This window comes from Colletes latitarsis, chromosome 10 (genome assembly GCF_051014445.1).
Source record: "Colletes latitarsis isolate SP2378_abdomen chromosome 10, iyColLati1, whole genome shotgun sequence".
Lineage (NCBI taxonomy): Eukaryota > Metazoa > Arthropoda > Insecta > Hymenoptera > Colletidae > Colletes > Colletes latitarsis.
Window position 1 is genome coordinate 31,631,394 of NC_135143.1, and position 21,482 is coordinate 31,652,875.

The following is a 21,482-nucleotide window of genomic DNA, read 5'->3' on the forward strand; positions in this document are numbered from 1 at the left end:
ATAAGATTTCATTTAAGTTTTTCTTCTCTAGAGAAGATAAAGAAAAAGTTTATTTAATTTTTTTTACATAAAATTGAATTCGTCCCAAGATTTATATGAAACACTTAAAAGATCTTTTATAAATTACGCCTATGTATCGGAACAACTATGAAACAAGAGATATAATCATTATTATCCATGGGCTGATTATAGTCAAAAACTAATCGGACTTTGAAATGAGAACATAAAACTTAAATGTAAAGTTCCATTTAAATTCATTCAGCCATTTATACTCAATCGTATTAATAATATACATATGTACACTCATACATAGGAATAATAAAAAAAAATTTCTTTTTTTTCAATAATTAAAATATGATCAGGGGGTCTTAAAACGTGTATTTCCGTAAAATAAATTTTACAAAATTTTTTTTCCATTATGGGTACTTTGCTTATGTGCGCCTACATAGGTCGGAAAATAAAAATGCCTGGGCAGTCGAAAATCACGGCTCGAGATTCCAAATCGTATGCCGTTGACGGGAGGTCGGATTTCAGTTGTTAAGAGCGAGAAGGCAAATGTGAGCCTTTCTCTCTCGACTCCCACGAGGCGGACCGAAATTACTTCGGGCAGCTTCGGAATAATCGAGAAAGAGAGCATGTGTCAGTTTGCCTTTGTCGACTTTCCGAAACTCCACGAGCTCACGTACGCGTGATCTGCCATGTGTGAGTATCGCACCGGGTGCTGAATCTGGCATCTATGATGGAGGGTGGTTGGGATTTGGTTAGGGTGGGTCTCCAATCACAACAACTTCCTCGTGGTGAGACCTGGGTAGTATTATTTAGCATTTAATTAATAATCGTATCACTGTTAACTGAGTAATACAATTATTAATTAAAAACTAAATAATATTAGCAAATTGGCTGCGATCTGCTTTGCATAGATTATCATAAATATAGAACTTCTTTGCTAGATTAGTTTCGTTAAGGAACAACTTTCCGAACATTTTTAGAATTTCTAAATATTTTTCACCAAAATATGCGTTGTTTGCATTTTGAAACATTAAGATCCTTCAAGCCGTTCAGAAGTTATGACGTTTTAAAGATACACATGAAATTTCGGGGGAACATTTCTTTCTGGCCTCACATTAGATTTTCGGTAATGAATTTTTTTCTCGAAAGTGCGTAGGCTTTCGGGTGTATGTCTATTTACCAAAAATGATTGTAATCGACCCCACAACTAAAAATAATTTTCTCAGAACGATTTGAAACTTTTTTTTTTTTGCCGAAAAATTACAGCAGCTACCCCATGTATCCAATGTGTCATTGTTTGATAAATACAAAGCTGATCAAATGGAAACAGAATGAAGATTTTATTGAAATTAATTATTTAATATCACATAATAACGCGACACCACGTAAGACCCAAAACTCAGGGGGTCTATTTGTTTGTAGCCATAGAGGTGTTATCAACTGTACGTACGTCCTTATCGGTTTTTTGTAGACTGGACACTAGAATTAATATAGTATCAACGAATTAGTATGAATTAATAAAACAAAAAATGTTTAACAAATATACATACCTCATACAACTTTGGGTCTTTATCAGGGGTGTTATACAAGGCAAAAATGTGAATCACAGGCATTAATACATATAAAACTTTGTTTGCTGATTCACATAATCTGTTGTTCCTTCTATCCCAACCAGCCCCTTCAAGGAATAATCCATATACGTAAACTCCTTCCTAATAATACACAGACATAATTTGTATTAACTAAGCTAATTTTTTGAGATAAGATATTATACAGGGTGTTCGGCCACCCCTGGGAAAAATTTTAATAGAGGATTCTAGAGGCCAAAATAAAACGAAAATCAAGAATACCAATTTGTTGATGGAGGCTTCATTAAAAAGTTATTAACAATTAAATTCAAAAATTTCAAATCGTTCTGGAAAAATTATTTTCGGTTGCGAGGGTCAATTACAATCATTTTTGGTGAATACACATACTTCCGAAATCCTACCCACTTTCGAGAAAAAAATTCGAGTAAGTGCTGAAAGTTTTGGGTGAAAAAAAGACTTTCGAATCGTCTTGGAAAAATTATTTTTAGTTGCAGGGGTCAATTATAATCATTTTTGGTGAATAGACATACCCCCGAAATCTTGCACATTTTCGAGAAAAAAATTCAGTACGGTCGGAACTTTAAACGTTAATAACTGTTTAACAAAGCCTTCACCAACAATTGGTATTCTTGATTTTCGTCTTATTTTGGCCTCTAAAATCCCCCATTAAAATTTTCCCCAGGAGTGGCCGAACACGCTGTATAATGAACATACTACAGGTGGAGTCTTAATTTCTTCAGCCGTATAACGTATAACTTCGTTATGCAACGTTACATTATCTAGAGCCCACTCTGCATGAGCTCTGGTTACTTCTTGTCGCATCGCAGTTAAAAATCCTGTATAGCAAAGATTATAATTTATTTACAGAGTAATTCGTAGGATTTGTTGTTACTTAAATATACATATATATAAATTATTGCCTTGAGGATTAAAGAATCCAGTCATCCAAAACTTTGCGGGTCTACCACTGTATAGCCAAGTAGAAAATTGATTATTTCTGTCTAATAATTCGGTAAACCAAAATCCGAGGGACGATGATTCCCAGGATTTTGCTTTCCATATTTGTGGTATTCTGGCGTCATATATATTATCGAGAGCATCTCTTAATTCCTAAATAAATTTGTATCCATTAGTTTTATTGTTCAGTACGCAAATACACAAACAAAATTACCTCGCTCATTATAATAACACCTTCTATGGCAAGAAGAAGATCTTTAAGAATAACATTCACTAATTTAATAACTATTTGTATCCTGTCAATTTCTTGTTTCAAAAAAATAGTCATTGATGCAGTAGCACCTAATACCTGCAATCTACATAATAGATATTTTTAATCAATTTGTAATTGTAATAATTGTTTAAAAATATATTCCTACCAACCTTTGTTTAACTTCGAATGGATCATACATTGGTGGTAGTTTTCTTAACATTTCTTTTGCTTGTCTTGTTACAACTACTTCTCTAGATTCACCAACACCAACACCTGCCTCTTTTGGTTGTACAGATATTATAGTATCTAAAACAGCTTTTGTAGTATTACTCTGATATCTGCAACAGTACAAATTTATTGCAATTATATGTATTCTTAAATGTAGTGCTCTAAGAGAGAATTGTACATGTGGCCTCCTTCTGCGAGAGCGTAATGTTGCAGAAGGAGGCCGCGGGCAGGGAACGCGAGCTTCAGCGGCGTGCTGGCGGGTGGGCGTCGTCCAGGCGCCGGGCATCGTGGATGGCCCCCGCAGCGTGGCGGATGACCCTGGCTGGAAGGGGGTTCCTGAAGGGAGCCTCCTCCAGTCACGAGACGCAGGGCCGACCGGATGGGGGTGGGAGTGTCATTCCATGGGGGCGGGGAATCCCATACACTCCTCCCGCCTCTCCCCAAAGAGGTGGGAGGGAGTCTTATGAAGATTTTCCCCACGAAAAAAAAAAAAAAAAAAGAGAGAGAGAGAATTGTACATACGTAATATCTGCATTACTGTGCAAGCCATAAACTTGTGGTGGATCTACAGTCGGCATTTCATCTATTACTTTTACGTAATCTGTAACTTGTTTGTAAACAAGAACAGGATACCCTTTGAAGAATACGAAATCTTCTGTAAAGAGTGCTTCTGAAAACCAAAGTTTAGCGAATGTATTTAGTAGTCGTTTATCATAATCATCTGTGACACGCCCTCCATATTGCACTTCTCCTATCATATACCTAGGAATTAAATAACTTTACTTATTTTTAAGTGTATTTTATTGATTAAAAGGAAGTAGTTTTTTTTCATTACCGCACAGTCTGCCAACTTATTCCTTGTTTAATATCAAAATCGTTCAAGTGATTATTAATAAATATACAAGATGCCAACCAATCTGCCATATTAAATTCATATGGTATATTCCAACCGAGCGCTCCAAATTTTCGTCGTTCTTGTACAATAGTATGTAAAAATGATACTGTATATATAATTGGTATATATTGTGACACATCGCATTGATCTAACATTTCTTGATTCATACCAGTATAAGTGGAGAGTAAACCAGCCCGTACACCTAAACGAAGTTAATTGTTTTACATAGAACATATAAATTTAAAAGATATACATTTATACCTTGTGGAGGCTCATAAGTATACTTTATAGACATTTGAAGAAGAGAAATTGGAAAATCTTTATGTGGTTCTGTAGTGATCCACATACGAAAATCAGGATGTGACCCATCCATTTCCAACAGAAAGTTGACCACTTCTTCCATGTAGTCTAGACCCAAGTGACAATTTTGACATAATACCCAATAGCCCTAAAAGTATATTGCTAGAACTTTTTTGTACTGTTTTTTAAATGCAATATCATAGATTCTCTTCGTGTAAACGTACTTCAGTTTTTGCACTCTGGAGTAACCGTCGTGCATGAACTTCTTGTCCTTGTCCCATTGAAATACTTTTGCATGCAATCTCTAACTTTCTAGCAAGTTGTTCAATGCTGGGTGTGGGATCAGATCCCATACTTAAAAAGCAAATCATTGGTGTATTTGGTCTTGATTCACTGTGCATTATCTCCATAAGAGTAATTACAGGTTCTGCATATTCTTCTCCTAAAGAACTTGCTATATACTTCCTTGACTGTGACAATGTTCTGTCCATACACCAAGCTCTATAAAGTAATTATGAACAATACATTTTGATATTTACATTAACAATAAATGGCAACTTTATAATAACCTTATCAACAACAGACGTCGAAAAGTATCCAAATTGTTGTATCCGTTTGGTATCACTTCTTCTTCTGGAGCCTCCTTATCGAACCAATGTTTCCATTGTCTCTCAGCAGCTGGCACTTGAGACGTAATGTAGTGAAATTGTGTTAAAGCAGACAGTGCAACTAAATTAAGCCATGTGACATCGGTAATCCATTTGCACGGTTTTGGTGCGACGGTATTTAAATCTAAGGCTGCACCACCTTTGATGAAAAATTGAAATTCATCATGAGTGATAGCTTCACGTTGCAAATCGATCTTCAATGTCATTAATAAGATGAACATGTATTTATGGATTTCATAAAGGCCTCGTGCTTTATATCTGAATACCTCATATGTGAGGTATTCGATAATGAAGTTTATTCTTCTTATATTGACCGGACTTTTTTCTGATCTATAATGAACCAACATCTTTACATCTAATATTTCTGTAGAATGAACATTGCGTGTACAAAGTATACCTTTCCATAGAAATGTCGAAACGCTCCAAAAATTGGACGAGCGACGTTTGATACATAGTGTTTACCAATGCCATGTCGCAAATTAAAAAGTATAGAACACTGCCACGCGTTGCAACTGGTCTAAATTCTTCTCGCGCAGTGTCAATTCTTAATTCCGTATCCTTCGCGATACTTAATTTCTCGGTTATTTCAGCTGCTGTTTGCTTTGTAATGTTCAACACCGACATTAATTCTACATCTTCTATTAAAGGACCCTGCATATGAATGGAAATAAAAATAGTGTGCATAGTTTACAAAATACATCTGGAGTGAAATTAAGTGCGCACCTCTACAGTGGTTAATTTATGTAAAAGATTGGCTTCCAATTCTTTGATCTTCCTATTGTTTGCAGTTACATCTGCAATCAATTGAGTCTTTTCTCTCTCAAGTTCAGTTTTCTCTGTTAAAATCACTCTTCCTAAAAGTTGATCTTCTAGACCTACACGTAGAAAGAAAAAGTAGGATACCACTCACGAAGTTATACTTTAAACATTGTAATTGTCTCAACTACCTTTTATGGTGACAGTAAAATCAATTATATTAGTGCGAGCAAATATTTCTGGCGTGTACGATGGGTTTGGTAACTTCGTAGTAATGTAAAGTCTAAAATCTGAGTGAATATCTACTTCTTTGTCACCTAATTTGACCTGTTAAAACAGTTCAGAGTCGTATAATTAGTTATCTTCTGATGTAGGTATTAGTATAATTATTTTACTTTCAAAGAAGTTCCAATTTTTATGAAATTCTTCTCCAATAAGTTATCCAAAACGGGATCTAATTCTTCTGCTACATCCTCAATAAGCAAAGGACGACCAAGAGAAACACAATCTTCCAAATAGTTTCTAAAGTATTTATCAGTAAGAAGTGTAGCCTAGAATCAAACATTAACCCGCATTAGAATACTACAATGAATTAATGCATAATATCAGTGTTTTACCTGTAAATTACACTCTGACTCTTTATTTTTGATCCATGTTTTACCTTGTAATTGCGGATCAATTAAAAGTGGATATCTAGCTGCTTTCGTTACTATGATTCCATTTTGAATGGATAAATCGTCAGTTGGCAGTCCCTGTAAGCTCCATTCTCCAACCTTTAAAAGAATAAATACAAACATTGATTAATTACAAAATATTGAAAACGACAAGCTTTCCAACATACTACTCACTGTAGCGGTATCAGTCAAAGTGGTCGTAATATTTATTATGAGGGAGATTGGAATCTTTCTACCTTGGATAAGATCAAACCATTTTCGTTGCAGAAGACTTCTAAATTCTTGATTGAATGGTCCACAATAGGACAAGAAACCTACTAAAATTAATATATCCCCAACAAGACGATCGGTTTCCGACTTAAATGTAATCAACTGTTCAGTCCATCTGATCCTCTCACCAGAAAGTCCATCAATCATTGCTGTTGCTGTGTCAGTTTTCGCTTGACAAGCATCAGCTAAATCGACTATTACCTAATAATAGGTATCTCATTTAATGAGTTCCACTGTATTCGATACTGTTTAATAAATGCTTTCGCGAATTACTTGACGTTCTTCCATTACTGCATCAAACTCGCTTTGAACAATCTTCAAATCTTCATCTTTAGATTTGAGAAGATTCTCAGCTTCCATTAAATTTTGATTCGCTTTTTCGTATTTACTTTCTTGCACAGCCAAATTTGCCTATAAAATGTTCATTTTACGCTCAGCTAAAAACGTCTGTAACATTGAATCTTATCATTGATTAGAATAGAAGTTACTTTCAGAGGAAGGACGTCTTTGTTTATTCCATAAAATGTAACCATAGAAATTGTCCACTGAATCAGACCAGCGACATTTCCGCAAGCTTGTTTTGCAGCTTCATAGGTGTACAAATGATAGTTTAAATATGGTTGCATCAAATCAACAGTTTCTGCGTTGATATTGTCTTTTGGGAAATTTTGCAAATGATATAGAAATCTAGTATCAGCCATGACCTACAGCCAAAATATTAATAAATATCTTCTATTTTAAATACCTCTAGAATTAATTACAATGATTATACTTTTAATGCTTCAGACCAGGAAGGCATTAAAAACTGACGTTCATAATCGGGCTTAACTGGTTCCAATTTTCGTCCAAACAGTATTATCACACAATCCATTATAAGAGTAATCAAATATGGTGGTTTGCCTAGCTTACGAACCGTAGCAATATCTGCGGCTTTTATGGTCTAAAACCAGAATTTTTAAAAATTATATAAATCAAAAATAGTTTGAAAAGTAACATCCAAAAGTTTTTGAAGTGAAGTCTGACTTGTAATGCAGCTTCTGCTGCCAATAACGCGGGCTCAGCAGCTTTCAGTTTCTGTTCTGCTACTACCTTCTCTTTTGCTATTACTTTCAAAATAGTTTCGGCCTCGTCTTTGGAAATTTGAACCTGAGCTTTGACTGCTTCCGCCTCTCGCTTTTTTTCATTAACGGTAACCAAAATCTAGAAACAATTTTAAAGAAAATTTAAAACGACGAATTAGAAAGGTGAATTTATCTTTTTTGAGAAGAAGATACCAACAGCTTCCACTTGCACGTTCTTTTCTGCAATCTCCTGTTGATTCTTCTCCAACACTTTTCGCAACTCGTCGACTTGAGCTGCAGCGTCTACTAATTTATTTAAGCCATTGCTCATTCGGAAAGCGAGAGTATTAATGTTATCCAACCGTTGCTTGTATAACGCTTTGTACCCTTCCAAGAAAGTTAAAAACGATTTTGGAGTGACATACACCTGTCTTCGAAATCTGTTTAAAAGAAAAAGGATCATGTATGAAAATAGATCAGAATAAAGAGAGGAAATGTAAACTTACCTATCATAGTATTCTGTACAAATGTCATTGACATCATCTTGCACATCTCCCATAACTTCAATCAACTGTTGCTTCACCTCTGGAGTGCAAATTACTTTGAACTTCTTTAGAAAATGTTCACCTACTGCATACAACGCGTCCCTTGGCCATCTCCAGAACCAATTTATTGTACAGCCGGATATAAGGCCTGGAAACTTCAATGCTCGAGATCTGAACTTTTCTCCAACCTACAATATAATCAAACAATTAGCGAATCGCATGTTCGAATGATTTCACTGTTCAGTAATGTAGTAAGATCACTTACTGGCGAGAAGCACAATACTACGTGCAAATGATTCCGTGCACGTGATATGAAATAGTCATAAAGATTGTCCGGCGTCGGTGGTCGTCTTGGATCGTCAGCCTTCATCAACGGAGTAACTGTCGTTAAGATATCATCGAGTTCATCGGCTGGGAAAAGGTTTGCGACTTCTCCGACGCTCAAAATATTATTGATGTACTCTAGAAAGCCTTCTTCCTTTATTTCGTTATCGGTAAATATAAATGTATGCCCTTTGCTCCCAGTGCCAGAAGTGCGATAGAGCTTTCGTAGATCCTCTATCAAACTTCCAATGTTGTAGCTCCTGAAAGGGAACCAATATGATCGTTATATGACCTGGATAATAATGTAAATCGTTCTCACAAATATTTCTTTATCTATTACCTGGATAATATTATTTGGAAGAAGCTATATCCCGCGATAAAAGACGCCAACCGTGTCAAGCTTTGTTTGCCTGATCCTCCGACCCCTACCAACATGGCGTTGCTTCTTGGAACTCCAAGTATTCTTGATATACGTATTAGATGTACCAACGCGTCGTGAAAAAACACTAAATCCAGATGCATTCCACGAATGTACTCGTTGAATTGTTCCATATTTTGTCGAACTTTTACGATTACAGCATCATAACTGAAAGGATAACGCATTGTCATCGTAATCTTATATTCGAATAAGTTTTGCAAAGCATTGTACCTTGGCATTTCTTCATAGATCTTTGGTGCTTCTATCACAAAATCTTCTGGCTCATCTCCTGTGGGTTCTGGTGGCTCACGTAAGAAATCCACAAAGTATGTTTCAACAGGAACATAGTGCTTAAAATCGTTGCCTAACATTTTTTCTGCCGTATGCCTTAATGTGTTTTGAAACCACTGCGTGTCTGTCTCTGTCGTGAATCTGACAAATAACAAGAAACAATTATCATAATGTTTCAATTTTTGAAATCATTATAATTCTCTTTGTGAAGTGACAAACCGATCTGCGATTACACGGGTACATTCGTGTTCCCAAAGTTTCAACAATCTAGTTATAGAATCACACTCGGCTCTCTCTATTCTGAGGATGCCTTCCCAAATTCGAGATAAATCCCTTAAATTGAATACATAATGAAACTTCGCTGGTGTCGGTAGCATCCTTAACTTAGTCTGCTGCCACAAGACTCTGGTTAAAGGTATCAGTTTGGGCAAGAAGTTCACGATAATCTCGTCAAATCTGGTATCACAAAAATATCCTTGACCAATGGTTTCTGTAAATTGCAAAAGTATTGATGTAGTTGAATCGATTTATGGGAAACACAGCATTGTGCTTACTGAATATCGTGTCCATCGATTTGTTCGACGGCAATGTGCAATTAAAAATATTAAATTGTCTCTTCAGTCTTGGAGGAATATCGTTTCTACCACCGCCTGGGTGAATCATAGCGGCAGCTAACTGAATGTCTTGTATAATACAGAAATCACCCGGCTTATCCAAAGAATAGAAGCCTTTGTATTCCATTAGTTGACGGACAATTTCGTTTGTAATTTGATCCCCCCATTCGTTTATGGCTGGCATATTTATGTCGTCAATGAAAATAGTCATTCTCCGACCACCTGGGGGCCCGTAAGTGGTCCCGACTCTTTTTTCCACGTAGCTTTCAAATATACGCTGTGAAATATATCTCATATTTTATACAATATCACTTGTATCTATTTACAGAGTTACACTTGAAATTACAGTCACCTGAACCATATTAGGTGTAGATGCGGATGAGAAACTGAAAGATTTATGCAAGTGTTCTTCAGGATCGTAATTGGACATGTAGCTTTTGAGCATTACAGTTTTCGCAGTACCCTGCTCTCCTATAATTCAGAGCAAAAATAATAGATATGTACTGGATCGAGATTCCGAATTGGAAATTATATATTTAAAATTTCATGCCTATCAATAGCACTGCCTTTCTTTGTTTCGCAATAGTATCGATTAGAAACATTGTTCTTGTGTTATCTATGTTAGGAACTAGTATCGTGTAATACTGTAGAACTTCATCTGGTGGATATATAAACTCTGGTACCATTTCAGACCAATGTAACCATTCCCCGTGATCCGATACTAAGTATTCAAAAATAGTTTCATCTTCCTGTAATAAACAGTTTGCAATTATTACTTTTGCACTTTTCTATTAAATACATTATCCATCATATATTCACCTTGCACTGTGGCCAATTGCACTTCGAAGCATGATTAATTAAAAACTCCTGCAATGCATTACGTTCTTCTAATTCCAATACCGCTCCCAAACTCCACATAAGAGAAAACAAGAATATCTTCTCGATATGATTAGCCGACAGTACTTCTAAATGTTATGAATTCAAGATGAAACCCATTTTCAAATAATGAATTGCAATTTCGGAAGTAAAAACAACGTACTTGCTGGATCTTTGTCTGAACCGAGTAAACCTTCCAATAAATCAATACATTGCCTTATATAGATTGCTTCCAAAAGGGTCATTTTTGTTGGAAGTCTCGTTTGAACAAAAGTATGAGCATCATCATATATTTTGTTGAACATATTACGCAATGTTTCTACTTCCGAAGGTTGTCGTTTCAAGAACCATCCCTGAATAAGAAAGAAAATATATTGATATTAATTGATACGTCATTAGCAATTTTTAAAGTTTCAATTGTTAGCTTTTAAATTTAAACATTACCTCTAGAATAGGACTCCATTTTAGTACAGAAGCACTGATAAATACCATTCCCATGCGTGATATTGTCGCTGGCGATGCGTTATCAACATTGTCTGGTTCGAAAACTAATTTGCTGTTCGATACCATTACTATGCGATCACCATTCGCTAAAGTCAAAGTCTTGTTATCGTCTAAGACCGAATTCAAGTTTTCGATCCAAACTGCATCTACTGGCCCATCCAAAACTATCCACAAATTATCTGTTTTCTTTGTCTGTATCGATCTTCTCCATATAGTAGAGAATATACCATCTGTCCAGTCGTTAGTCGCAACGTCGAGCTTTCCAAACATTTGAGCCGCAGTTATGGCCTATTGAAAATTGTCAATTGTGTTAAAGTATTTTTAAAAATTGTTACAGTCGAAAGAAGTTATTAACCTTTGGATTCATTCTAACTTCTTTATGCGGCATACCCATCTCTGTTAAAGCTTTCATGAGCGTCCACATGCATTGCGTTTTTCCAGATCCTGTTGGTCCAAGCACCATCAGACCATGACGAACAAGATTAGTCTCATACAACTAAAAACATAAATATCATCATTCTCATTTTACAAGATGTGTGGTGGATAAATTGATAATTTGAGATCAAAACATACTTGAATTGTTTTCAAGTTCCACTCTGGATGATTCATTATTCCAAGCGCAGCGGTTGCATTCGCTATAGCTTTTTGCAAATCTTTGTACGTATGAGATTTAAGTTTAATTCCTGGGAACATATCATTGATAAGGGACATAAACAATGGCTCGTCTTCGTCTACTAATTTAGATAGATTCATGTCTCTGCAAGATCATAATAAAGAAAAATTCAACATCTCTTTCCCCACTTTTGAAAATCATCAAAGCATCTGGTTTTACCTTAGCACTCTCATCAGAGTAGTTTCTTCAGAATCAGTAGGATTTGCTCGTTTCTGTGCACCGAGAGTTCTTAAGCAAGACAATATATTCCTTAAACCAAAATCATAATGTACTTGTTTGCTGAGCTGTTCCTCGCACAATTTATAAAGTGTAAAAAATTTCCGTGACAGTAAAATGTTTTCTTTGAAACCACAAGCTGCCAACTTAACGCGCATAATTATCTGTATAAACAATTTCAAAAGTTACAAGTGTTACGTAATTAAATTAATTGGTATTCAAATAAATGATAGCTGCATAATATTTCCACTACCTGTCTATCAGGTACCATCATAGCCACGCTTCTGAATTCTATCTTTAAATTTTCTGGCAATTCTTGGCGACCAGCGTAACCAGGATTCATTGTAATGAAGAGTCCAAGTTCGTAATTTAAATTATACACTTCACCGTCGCTACGAATTACATATTTCTCTTTGATAAATGTAAATCATAAGTTATTCAGGAGCATACCATTTGTGAATTTAGAAGTCTATATACCTAAATAGGAAAGATGTTTTCCTTTCTTTTCGTGCAGTAAGTACAATTGCTATTTGCTGAGCGGCCACAGATAACACCGGCAAATCAATCCGATTAAACTCGTCGAAACATCCCCATGAACCAGACATGGCCAATCCCTTAAATATTCTACCTAAACCGCGAAAATCCATTTGGTCAGAACAATTGAATACAATCACGTATTTTCCAAGGGCCTTTCCCATATCTTTTGTGGTCTCTGTCTTGCCGGTACCAGCTGGACCTGCTGGTGCACCGCCGAAATTCATTCCTAAAAATACAGTTACAAAGATATTATTGTATAAGTACATTAAAGTAAAAACTATGATAATCTTACCTACAGCTTGCGCCAACGTTATGTAGCATCTATCTGTGAGCGGTGTAATAACAAGACGATCTGAACAGCCCAAAAACTCATTTTGATATATGAAATCGATATCCGTAATTTTTATAGGAACATCCTCCGTGTCGCTATCGTAATAAAACCTACTCTGTTTCAACCATTCGAAGTCCAATACATTACGAACTCGAAAGCGAAATAGCTCATCGAATATGTCCCTGAAACATTGTTTAGAATTTGTTTTTCTAGATTATTACTACTAAAGATATTCGTATTAATGTTCAACCTCTGATGGACATGTATTGTAATTAAAGCCTCGTATTTGGCTCTCGAATATTTCGTTAAATCCTTGACAGTCACATCAATGAGAATGTTTAACAAATCGAGAAACCATTCATTTGTTCTCTTCATCACGCCTCTGTCCCGTTTCGCTGTTCTAAGTGCTATTTCGGAATCACGAGTCCACATAACTTGCAAAGCTAACAACCCTACCTGAAAACACTAACTTAATTACATATACACGTTCATAAAACGATCTTTCCGTATTGAAATTTCTTAGTTTTGATTACTTGTAAAATCGAATTGTCTATCAATTGTATCATGTCGAAATCTTCAGAAGTGAGAGTTTGCAATCCCTGTGAAATCACACTACCCACAGACTGTTGATGCACGGTTAACAAAGTGTTCAGCCAGTTTTCTACGCCTCCTGTACATATAACTTCTTTTTCCAATTCTACTTTTTCATTTTCGCGCGAGTACATAGCCACAATCTTCTCATATTCTTTCTCGCTAAAGTCTAGCTGTTAACGGACAAAATCTAAACTGAGATCGAACTTAAAGACAATAGAACAGCATGATTTTAATGAGACAGACGATACTGTATTACCTTCGCTACATTGTCAAAAAAGCCATCAAGATATTTCACAATGGTATGGCAATCAGCTGCTTGACCAAGTATTTCTAACAATGTAGGATCTGACACGAAACAAAACCTTGGGAATATGCTTCGTTTCGTTTCTAAGTATCTGTACACACATTAAATGAGTTTAAATCGTGGTAGTACGTCTAATTATAAATATTTCCGGATAAATATTATTACCCGCTGAGAGATTTTTGACAAGATTCCAATTGTTCCAATAAATGCGGCAGAAACTGACTCATTGTTTCATCTCCAGTACACGTTTCCACAGCATTCAGTCTTTCGCGTGCTCTATACATAATCTTGACCCAAGCTTTGTCGATATTCTGCAATAATACATTAAAAATAAAATACATGATTACGTTCTCCAGATTTTATTATTTTCCTACATTAAAGCGTTTTGCCTCTGCTGGAAGTTGCTTGGATATATCGCCGCCAATGAATACTGCTTCTAAGTATGCCCATAAATTTTGTACAGTTAACCATTTGGCTAAAATTTCAGAAGTATTACTGAGTTTGAATTGCCACAGTTGGATATCCTTTTTAAAGGGCGTATTGTAGCTGTGTAAAACGTTCAAAATTCATAAATAAGTTTTTTCTCGATAAATCAGAAAATCTTAAATCTATAGTAAATATATTTGGTACCGATTTGCCAAGAGTGAACTAATCACCATCAAGCTATCTTCAAGCAAAGATATTATTTCAGCTGTTTCTGCGCCTTTCAGGAGTAGATCTCCCCTTTGCTTGAAATGAGAAAATTGCAAATTTACAGTGGCCCATTCCGCAATAATTTGCTTCAATTTGCTGTCTATATCCTGCTCTTTTACCGCACTAATACATATATCCTGTTAGAAAATGAAAGTGTTAATAATAAATGAAGGATATGTATGTATGTGAATTCAATATATACCTCTACGTCGTCTTTGTATTTTAATAGAGGTGCCTGCATTACATTTGCCAACGTGAATACATCTGACTCAACATCAAAATGATATTTACATAGTTTCGACATTCTTTCCCAGTGTCTTTCTTGCATTGCTTTATTTGCCATTAATTCTAACAGAGGGCAAGTCTCATTAAAATCATCAATTTTCTTTTTCAAGTCAATGTAAGCAGGCCAATCTCTCATAGCTCTTGGTAATCTTCGACATCTAGAAGAAAATTCATAATTAACTTATTGGCAATTCATATAAAGTAATAACAATAACTTGAGTTTACCGATTTTGGAAGTCGGCTAATTCAGTGACAATGGACTCAATATCAATATCGGACCATCGTATCTCATAGTAGCTATCGATAGTTCTTATCACTTGTAGGTACAGGGAATATAATTTCTGCAATAAGTTTATTTCTCTTCTTCTTTGGTGAAGAGCAGGATAATCGGTTACTTCAATTCCAAATAAACTCTCACCGCTACTATAAGTCAAATATCTTTCCCACAATTCTTCGAGTCGTGCTTGAAAAAGAATGAGCCTGTAAAGGCAATTAAAAAATTTGATTTTAAATAATTAAATATAAACAATACTGATATTACCGATCGCTAGCTTCTTTGGCTGGTATTCCTTCAACCATTGGACCATTGAGTTCAAAATCGAGGTCAAAATTAATCACATCTTGTTTAAAAACAGCAACACCATCTGTTAGTTCTTTCTTCAGTGGTTCTTGCATTTCACAAATTTTTGCTTGAACTTCTTTTGCCTTAAAAATATTCAAATTTATTTAAAGAAATACTATTATAATGATGAACAGTAATGATTATTTTCATAAGCAATACCGTATTTAACATATTTGTAAAGTTGTATCGAAGACTGTCTACTATATTGTGTTCCTCCTTTGAAACGGGAATATTGAATCTTCCCATTAATGCGTACGTTTCTTCTAACAATATTAATTCCATGTCCAATGATATAAAATCATCTCGTATCTCACCTAAGCATTTCATTGCAACTCTCACATCTTGCAAATCGTTAATCTCTCTAGCTAGAACTTTATTCTTATCATTAATATATTCAGTTATCTTTTTTAGTTTCTCCTTGTAAGTTGTAGACAAAATCTGACCCAATGATATTTTCCATGCGCGTGCTTCAACTAGAAGTGCCAGTTTTAATTTCTCTGGAAGATATTATATTACTTAAAAACTCTGATAGTCAACCAATAAAAATCCTTATCCTGAGATGAATAAACTTGTTACCCATGTTAATTTCTATGGGCCCCACAATATGTCGGTCTGGTAGATGTTCTATTTCAACAACTAAATCATCATATTCCACAAATTTTTCCTTAATCTCTTGTGTAATGGGTTCAGAATCAACAAAATGCTGAATAATATCGTCCCTCGCTTCAGTCCATATATAGGAGTATCGTAAATATATCTACTTACAGTATAATTGTGTGAACCGAACGAAATATATTCAAAGTATAGATTGGAAAAATAAGAAGAAGCAAAGTAGACATACATTCCCAATTTGTGCAATATCGTCTTTTAAAGCAATAATCGCACCTTGCAAGCTCATTACACTGCGGACTATTTCTTTGTGATCAGATATTATTTGATAGTAATTTTGCACTGATGCTTTATGATTTTCTTTATAAAAAAAAGAAAAATATTAATTAACAGTAATTTACTTTCATGCTATTATTATAAGAAATCAATTTTGCATACTATCGCTACCGCCCGACATTCTGGATGTAGATGAATAACGTTGTCCCCACATAATAATATGTTTATGAGTTTCTAGGACACTAATTATTAATTTCCCAAAGTAACGTTGTAATTCTTCTATTGGAGGTAATACTACAATATTGGGGATTTGTAAAACAAATGTAGTCAACATAATTGGATTTTCTTTCCTTATGTCATCTTTGTCTTGAATCAAAGGTCTGTGATTGTTGTGACAAAATAAAATTATTTCTAAATAATTCAGTATCATTAGTAAATTCTAATTAGAATTAAAAGAACCTTAGAGCGGTAACATATTTCTTTAATAATTCAAGGGATTTTTTAGTGGATTTCACTAAAGCATCTATAAGTTTATTATTGAAGTGTGCAAATAATTCCATGCAATCATTATGCACCTTATTTATTTGAACTTTATGTGTTCTTTCAATGGGAGCAAAACCTGTAAATTATCAAATGAATGTGAAATCTACTAATATGTTGATCAAATATTTCAGATATTTGAATAGGCAATGAAGCAAGTGTATGTACCTGGTTCATATTTCCCTTTTATCAATTTTGTCTCTGAAATATTTTTGTGTAATTTCTGCAGGTCCATCCAATTGTATTTAATATTTTGAACAGATTCATCGATTATGAAGTCCATGAATTTATTGATAATCGTTATAACAGCATTTTCTGCTGCAGATGATTTTATTTCAAGATCAGCACCTACTACATTTGCATAGGCAACATTGTCATCTAAAAGTTGAGTTGGCTTTTTCGGATAATTGTCAAGTTTCAGTAATATAATTTCTGAAATAGATTCAAACACCTCATCGACTCTTGCCTCTTTCATGTCTGTTATCTCTTTAACAAAAATTTCCATGGATGTAAGAGCTTCCTTTATTTTATCACATACTTCAGAAATATTCAAAGATGTCCACGTTATTACAGATAAACAAGGTTGAAAGGTAATTTCAAGATTAGCAAGAACAATTTTTATCAGATTTAGAAACAGTATTGGTATTCTTCGCCTACAATTTAAAACAAAATGTATAATTATTTTTTATTTCCATAGAAAACCATCAAAGACATTTACCTTAAAGCATTGTTTTCATCAACTAATTTTCTTACTGTTTCATATGATGAAAATATTTTGCTTTTACAGAATGTTATTATTTGTATAAAATCTGGTACTTCTAAATTAAATCTATCCATATGTTCCGATTCACGTATCACTTCAATAATATATGAATCAAAGTTTAACTGATATTTGTTTGTTTCTGGATGTCGTATAAGTAAGGGTGAAGCTAATGCCAATCGTACCTTCAAGTTGAAAAGTTGAACAATGCAAATGATCATTAATCTTATTAATTATGCAATAATCATGCTTAACTTACAATTTCCGAAGAATCATACCACGCTTTATGGTATATTAATTCATAATGTATAAAAACGCTAATTAGAGCATTGTAAATTTTTATACACCTTTGCATATAATCGTGACTAAGTACTCTTATGCATTTTTTATATGTTTCCATTGGACTTTCAATGCGCCTATAAAGCTGTCTAATCCATAAAATGCGACCAGCAATGGGTGGAACATTTCGTGGAATTGGTGGATCTGATCTATCTTCGTTGTATCGATCTCGTACATCTTCAATCTCTTTTTGAAACAATGCTATAAGTTCTAAATATTTCCTGTCAATTCTCAGGTGTTTGAATTTCAATTTCTCGAATCTATATGAATCCATAAATAAATTAACTATATAAATCGTAAATCGTAATAATAAATTTGCGTATAAAGCAATCAATATAAAATAACTACCTTGCTATTACCCTCAATGCCTCTGTTATATTTGGTGCCTCAGAAACACATTTATAAAAAAAATTTCTTAATTCTGTTCCAGTCTCTGCTACAGATTTTGTAAATTTATCATAGTCAATGTCAAAGTACGGTTTTCTATGATCCAATGGATCATAATTTTGCAATGTAATATTCTGAAAAAAGCTCGAAAATTTGTTTGCGAATACATCTATTCCTTGTATCGCGGAACTATGAAGGATCGAATACATTAATGCTGTCTGAAAAACATTCATAATCTGAAACATAATTAATGTATTTGTAATCACTGTCCGCAATATTCAAATACTTCTACTAAAACGTGTAATTGCTAACTTTTATTATCCTTGCTTTAAAGGTGTTAAATTTCCCAAAAACATACATTTCAGACACTTCAAAAGGCTTTTCATCGGTAGATTCTCTTACTTGTTTACACATTTCATTGTAGTAATCATAATATTGTTCACATAATTTTGTGCAATCCTAAAATATAATAATTACGTAACAGTAATCGTTTTACTTGTAAACTTAACTTTGATTTAATTTATTTTTTTTTATAGTCACCAATAATTACCTTTATTTTAGATATCATAACAGATTTAGATTCGTCCCAAATATTTATTTCATTATCCTCTGTTAAATAAGCTTTACATGCTAAAATCATTTGATTTGTCATCTGGAATTTTTAATAAATTTGTTTAAATTGTATAGAACTTGAATATGAAATATGTCTTATAGTACTTTCACAAAAACTGCTGTGACCATCCTTCTTGTATTAAAAAAGCGCGAAGTAGCATATATCATTCGTATAGCATACATAAGGGGAGGTAAATATTTCCCAATTTGTGTTGGATCAAACCTGTACAAAGGTTGAGTAAACTTGTCTAATGCATATAAATATTTAACATTGTCTTCTGACAAGATTTGTATTGTTCTAACATTATTTTCCAATATTTTCCATTTCTAGATACAAGTATGTAAAATACTTATTATTATAATCACTGAATTAATGAAACTTATGTATTGTACAATTAAGCACACCTTTATATGTTTCGATTTTATTCGTGTTAAGAAGTCTAGATATTTTTGTGTAAAGGGTGATTTAATGTGTTCAATGATTGATGAAAAACGTGCCAACAGTCTTCTCCAATATGTGAGTTCTGCATTTGGTCCCATTGTTTCAGTTTCTCTACGTAATTGTTGACTCTCAACAACAGCCTATATTTAAATTAATTATTATTGTTGTTTTTGTAATTCGCTTAAAATGAATATCAATAATTATAAATTTTACCCGTTCTATACTTTTCATCCAAATTCTAACATTATTCTCTATAGCATTAATTGCTAACAGATTGGTGTCACTCTCCATATTATCCATAGACAGTGCTAAATACTTGTTATATGTATCCCAATCTATTTCAAATTTTATTGTGTTCTCTAAATCTATCTTGATCGCTAAAAAACAATATAAAAATAATAATTTCATTGCATAGAATTAAATGAGATATTATATAATTATAAATTTTAATATCTTACTACTCAAAAATTCACAGAAATCTCTAAAATCACAGATAAAATTATTTTTCACTTTTTCGCCAACTTCATTTTTTGATAATTCACCCCAGATTGTATTAGCAACTATTGCTGGTAAATTTAATCTTAAAATTAACTCTGATATAGCTGCCAGTGCACTAGGAGATGCAGGATCAACTTCTGCATAAGCATAATATGTTTCCTATTAAAAAGTTTAGAAGAAACTATACAGTTATATATAAGTCTATCATATTTAACTACATTTGAAACTTACATACCTCGAGAATATCTTTAGTCTCAAAATCAATGTTTGATCTCAATCTATAAACTATGACACATTTACCAGAAATGTCTTCTGTAGAACCATCGGTAACACAGCAACGTATAACTTGATCTTCTTGTTCGTATTGTGGGCTCCATCGTCCAGATTCTATTTTCATATATTAGGTTGATATAGAAGTTTATAGTGGTTTAATTCATTCAACATTTTATCCTATCGAGAACATTCCTGTGATAAAGTGGAACACATAATTTATAGCTCTTTCTTTCCTCCATCAGATCTATGTAAACATTTTCTGATTCAACTTACTAATACAAGCGCTCTGAGTTTAAGATTAGGTCATGTTGTATTGCAAAATATTTAGATGTATTTGATAGAGGAAAGGGAACTTTAAAATGATATATAATATTTAACTAAAAATATGTTCCTGTTAAGAAAGAATTTTGACTAAATTGAACTGATATAAATTTGTGTTCCAATATTAATTCAGTTTGAAATAAAAGAAACTACATTTAGCAAAAATGTAACTCCATACCGTATGGTAGTGGGTCCATTGGTTGAAAGTGTATAATAATTGCACGTTTTCCATTTTTAGCAAAGAAGCTATCAAATATATTAATGTATTCATCTTTATCGATAACTCCTTCTTCTAAAATATCAGGATTTACATTCAAGATGAAACCTACAACTTCCAAGACTTGCCGATGTGTTGCTTTTAACAATCCTTGTCTAGCATTGCGATTTTCTTTAAATTTTGCCTAAACATGCAAATAAAGGGTTTTATACTAGAAAAAATATTTTAATATAAGAATCATAATAATTGATATGCTTTCCATACAAGACGTTCTTGTAGAGTTTCTGTAGGTAGAGCTTCTATACCAACTCTCCTTTTTAATAATTCGCTGATACGACGATCAATCGCGGGTTTTGTATAATCTCGAGTTGCAAAATATGCAGCTATATGCGCCATTGTATCAAAACGTAATATAATAAATGAATGACAGGAAAATACGTTGCATTCGGTGCAAAGTGAACATTAAAGAAAGTTCAAAAATTTGAAATGGAAAGTTCGATCAATTTTTATAGGGTGCAATAAAAAAAAAATACCCTAAATCTAGGAAACTGAATAATAAAAGTTTAGGGTAAAGGATGAAGGATTTAAACAATATTAAAGCCATTAAAGTATATTTTCGACTTTTTTCAGTACTGAAAATGCATAGACTTTGTATAGAGATATATTTAATGCATTCAAAACCATATAGATACAAGCTTAAGTTTTGTTTAAACATTTACAA

General features: G+C 33.7%; 1 protein-coding gene across 1 annotated transcript; it reads right to left on the reverse strand.

Moving 5' to 3' along the window:
• Positions 1-1,325: 1,325 nt before the first annotated feature.
• Kl-3 (dynein heavy chain 8, axonemal kl-3) lies at positions 1,326-21,130 on the reverse strand. Its single transcript, XM_076774116.1, has 67 exons — positions 21,026-21,130; positions 20,723-20,945; positions 20,186-20,337; positions 19,911-20,109; positions 19,666-19,829; positions 19,416-19,592; positions 19,116-19,337; positions 18,949-19,050; positions 18,711-18,857; positions 18,360-18,634; positions 17,932-18,271; positions 17,631-17,857; positions 17,081-17,565; positions 16,832-16,991; positions 16,535-16,752; positions 16,329-16,456; positions 16,064-16,244; positions 15,647-15,984; positions 15,407-15,570; positions 15,091-15,345; positions 14,783-15,023; positions 14,518-14,717; positions 14,262-14,433; positions 14,053-14,198; positions 13,840-13,978; positions 13,523-13,753; positions 13,240-13,445; positions 12,951-13,171; positions 12,599-12,884; positions 12,375-12,513; positions 12,065-12,285; positions 11,806-11,989; positions 11,588-11,728; positions 11,173-11,520; positions 10,892-11,081; positions 10,672-10,817; positions 10,403-10,601; positions 10,205-10,323; positions 9,793-10,129; positions 9,458-9,728; positions 9,179-9,379; positions 8,870-9,115; positions 8,471-8,789; positions 8,167-8,393; positions 7,878-8,100; positions 7,623-7,799; positions 7,372-7,539; positions 7,088-7,303; positions 6,873-7,010; positions 6,504-6,800; positions 6,273-6,428; positions 6,051-6,206; positions 5,847-5,982; positions 5,623-5,774; positions 5,297-5,550; positions 4,801-5,229; positions 4,456-4,732; positions 4,193-4,379; positions 4,101-4,133; positions 3,872-4,010; positions 3,559-3,798; positions 2,979-3,146; positions 2,770-2,911; positions 2,519-2,708; positions 2,313-2,434; positions 1,560-1,721; positions 1,326-1,488 (listed from the first exon to the last, which is right to left on the reverse strand). Exons 2-67 carry the CDS (start codon positions 20,739-20,741, stop codon positions 1,363-1,365), a joined length of 13,371 nt encoding a protein of 4,456 aa, XP_076630231.1. The 5' UTR covers positions 20,742-20,945; positions 21,026-21,130; the 3' UTR covers positions 1,326-1,362.
• Positions 21,131-21,482: the final 352 nt, after the last annotated feature.

Coding starts and splice junctions, on each gene's coding strand:
- Kl-3 (XM_076774116.1), bottom strand. Junction 10,130..10,204: donor CTACACCTAATATGGTTCAG/GTGACTGTAATT, acceptor TATATTTCACAG/CGTATATTTGAAAGCTACGT. Junction 1,489..1,559: donor AAGACCCAAAGTTGTATGAG/GTATGTATATTT, acceptor TATTAATTCTAG/TGTCCAGTCTACAAAAAACC.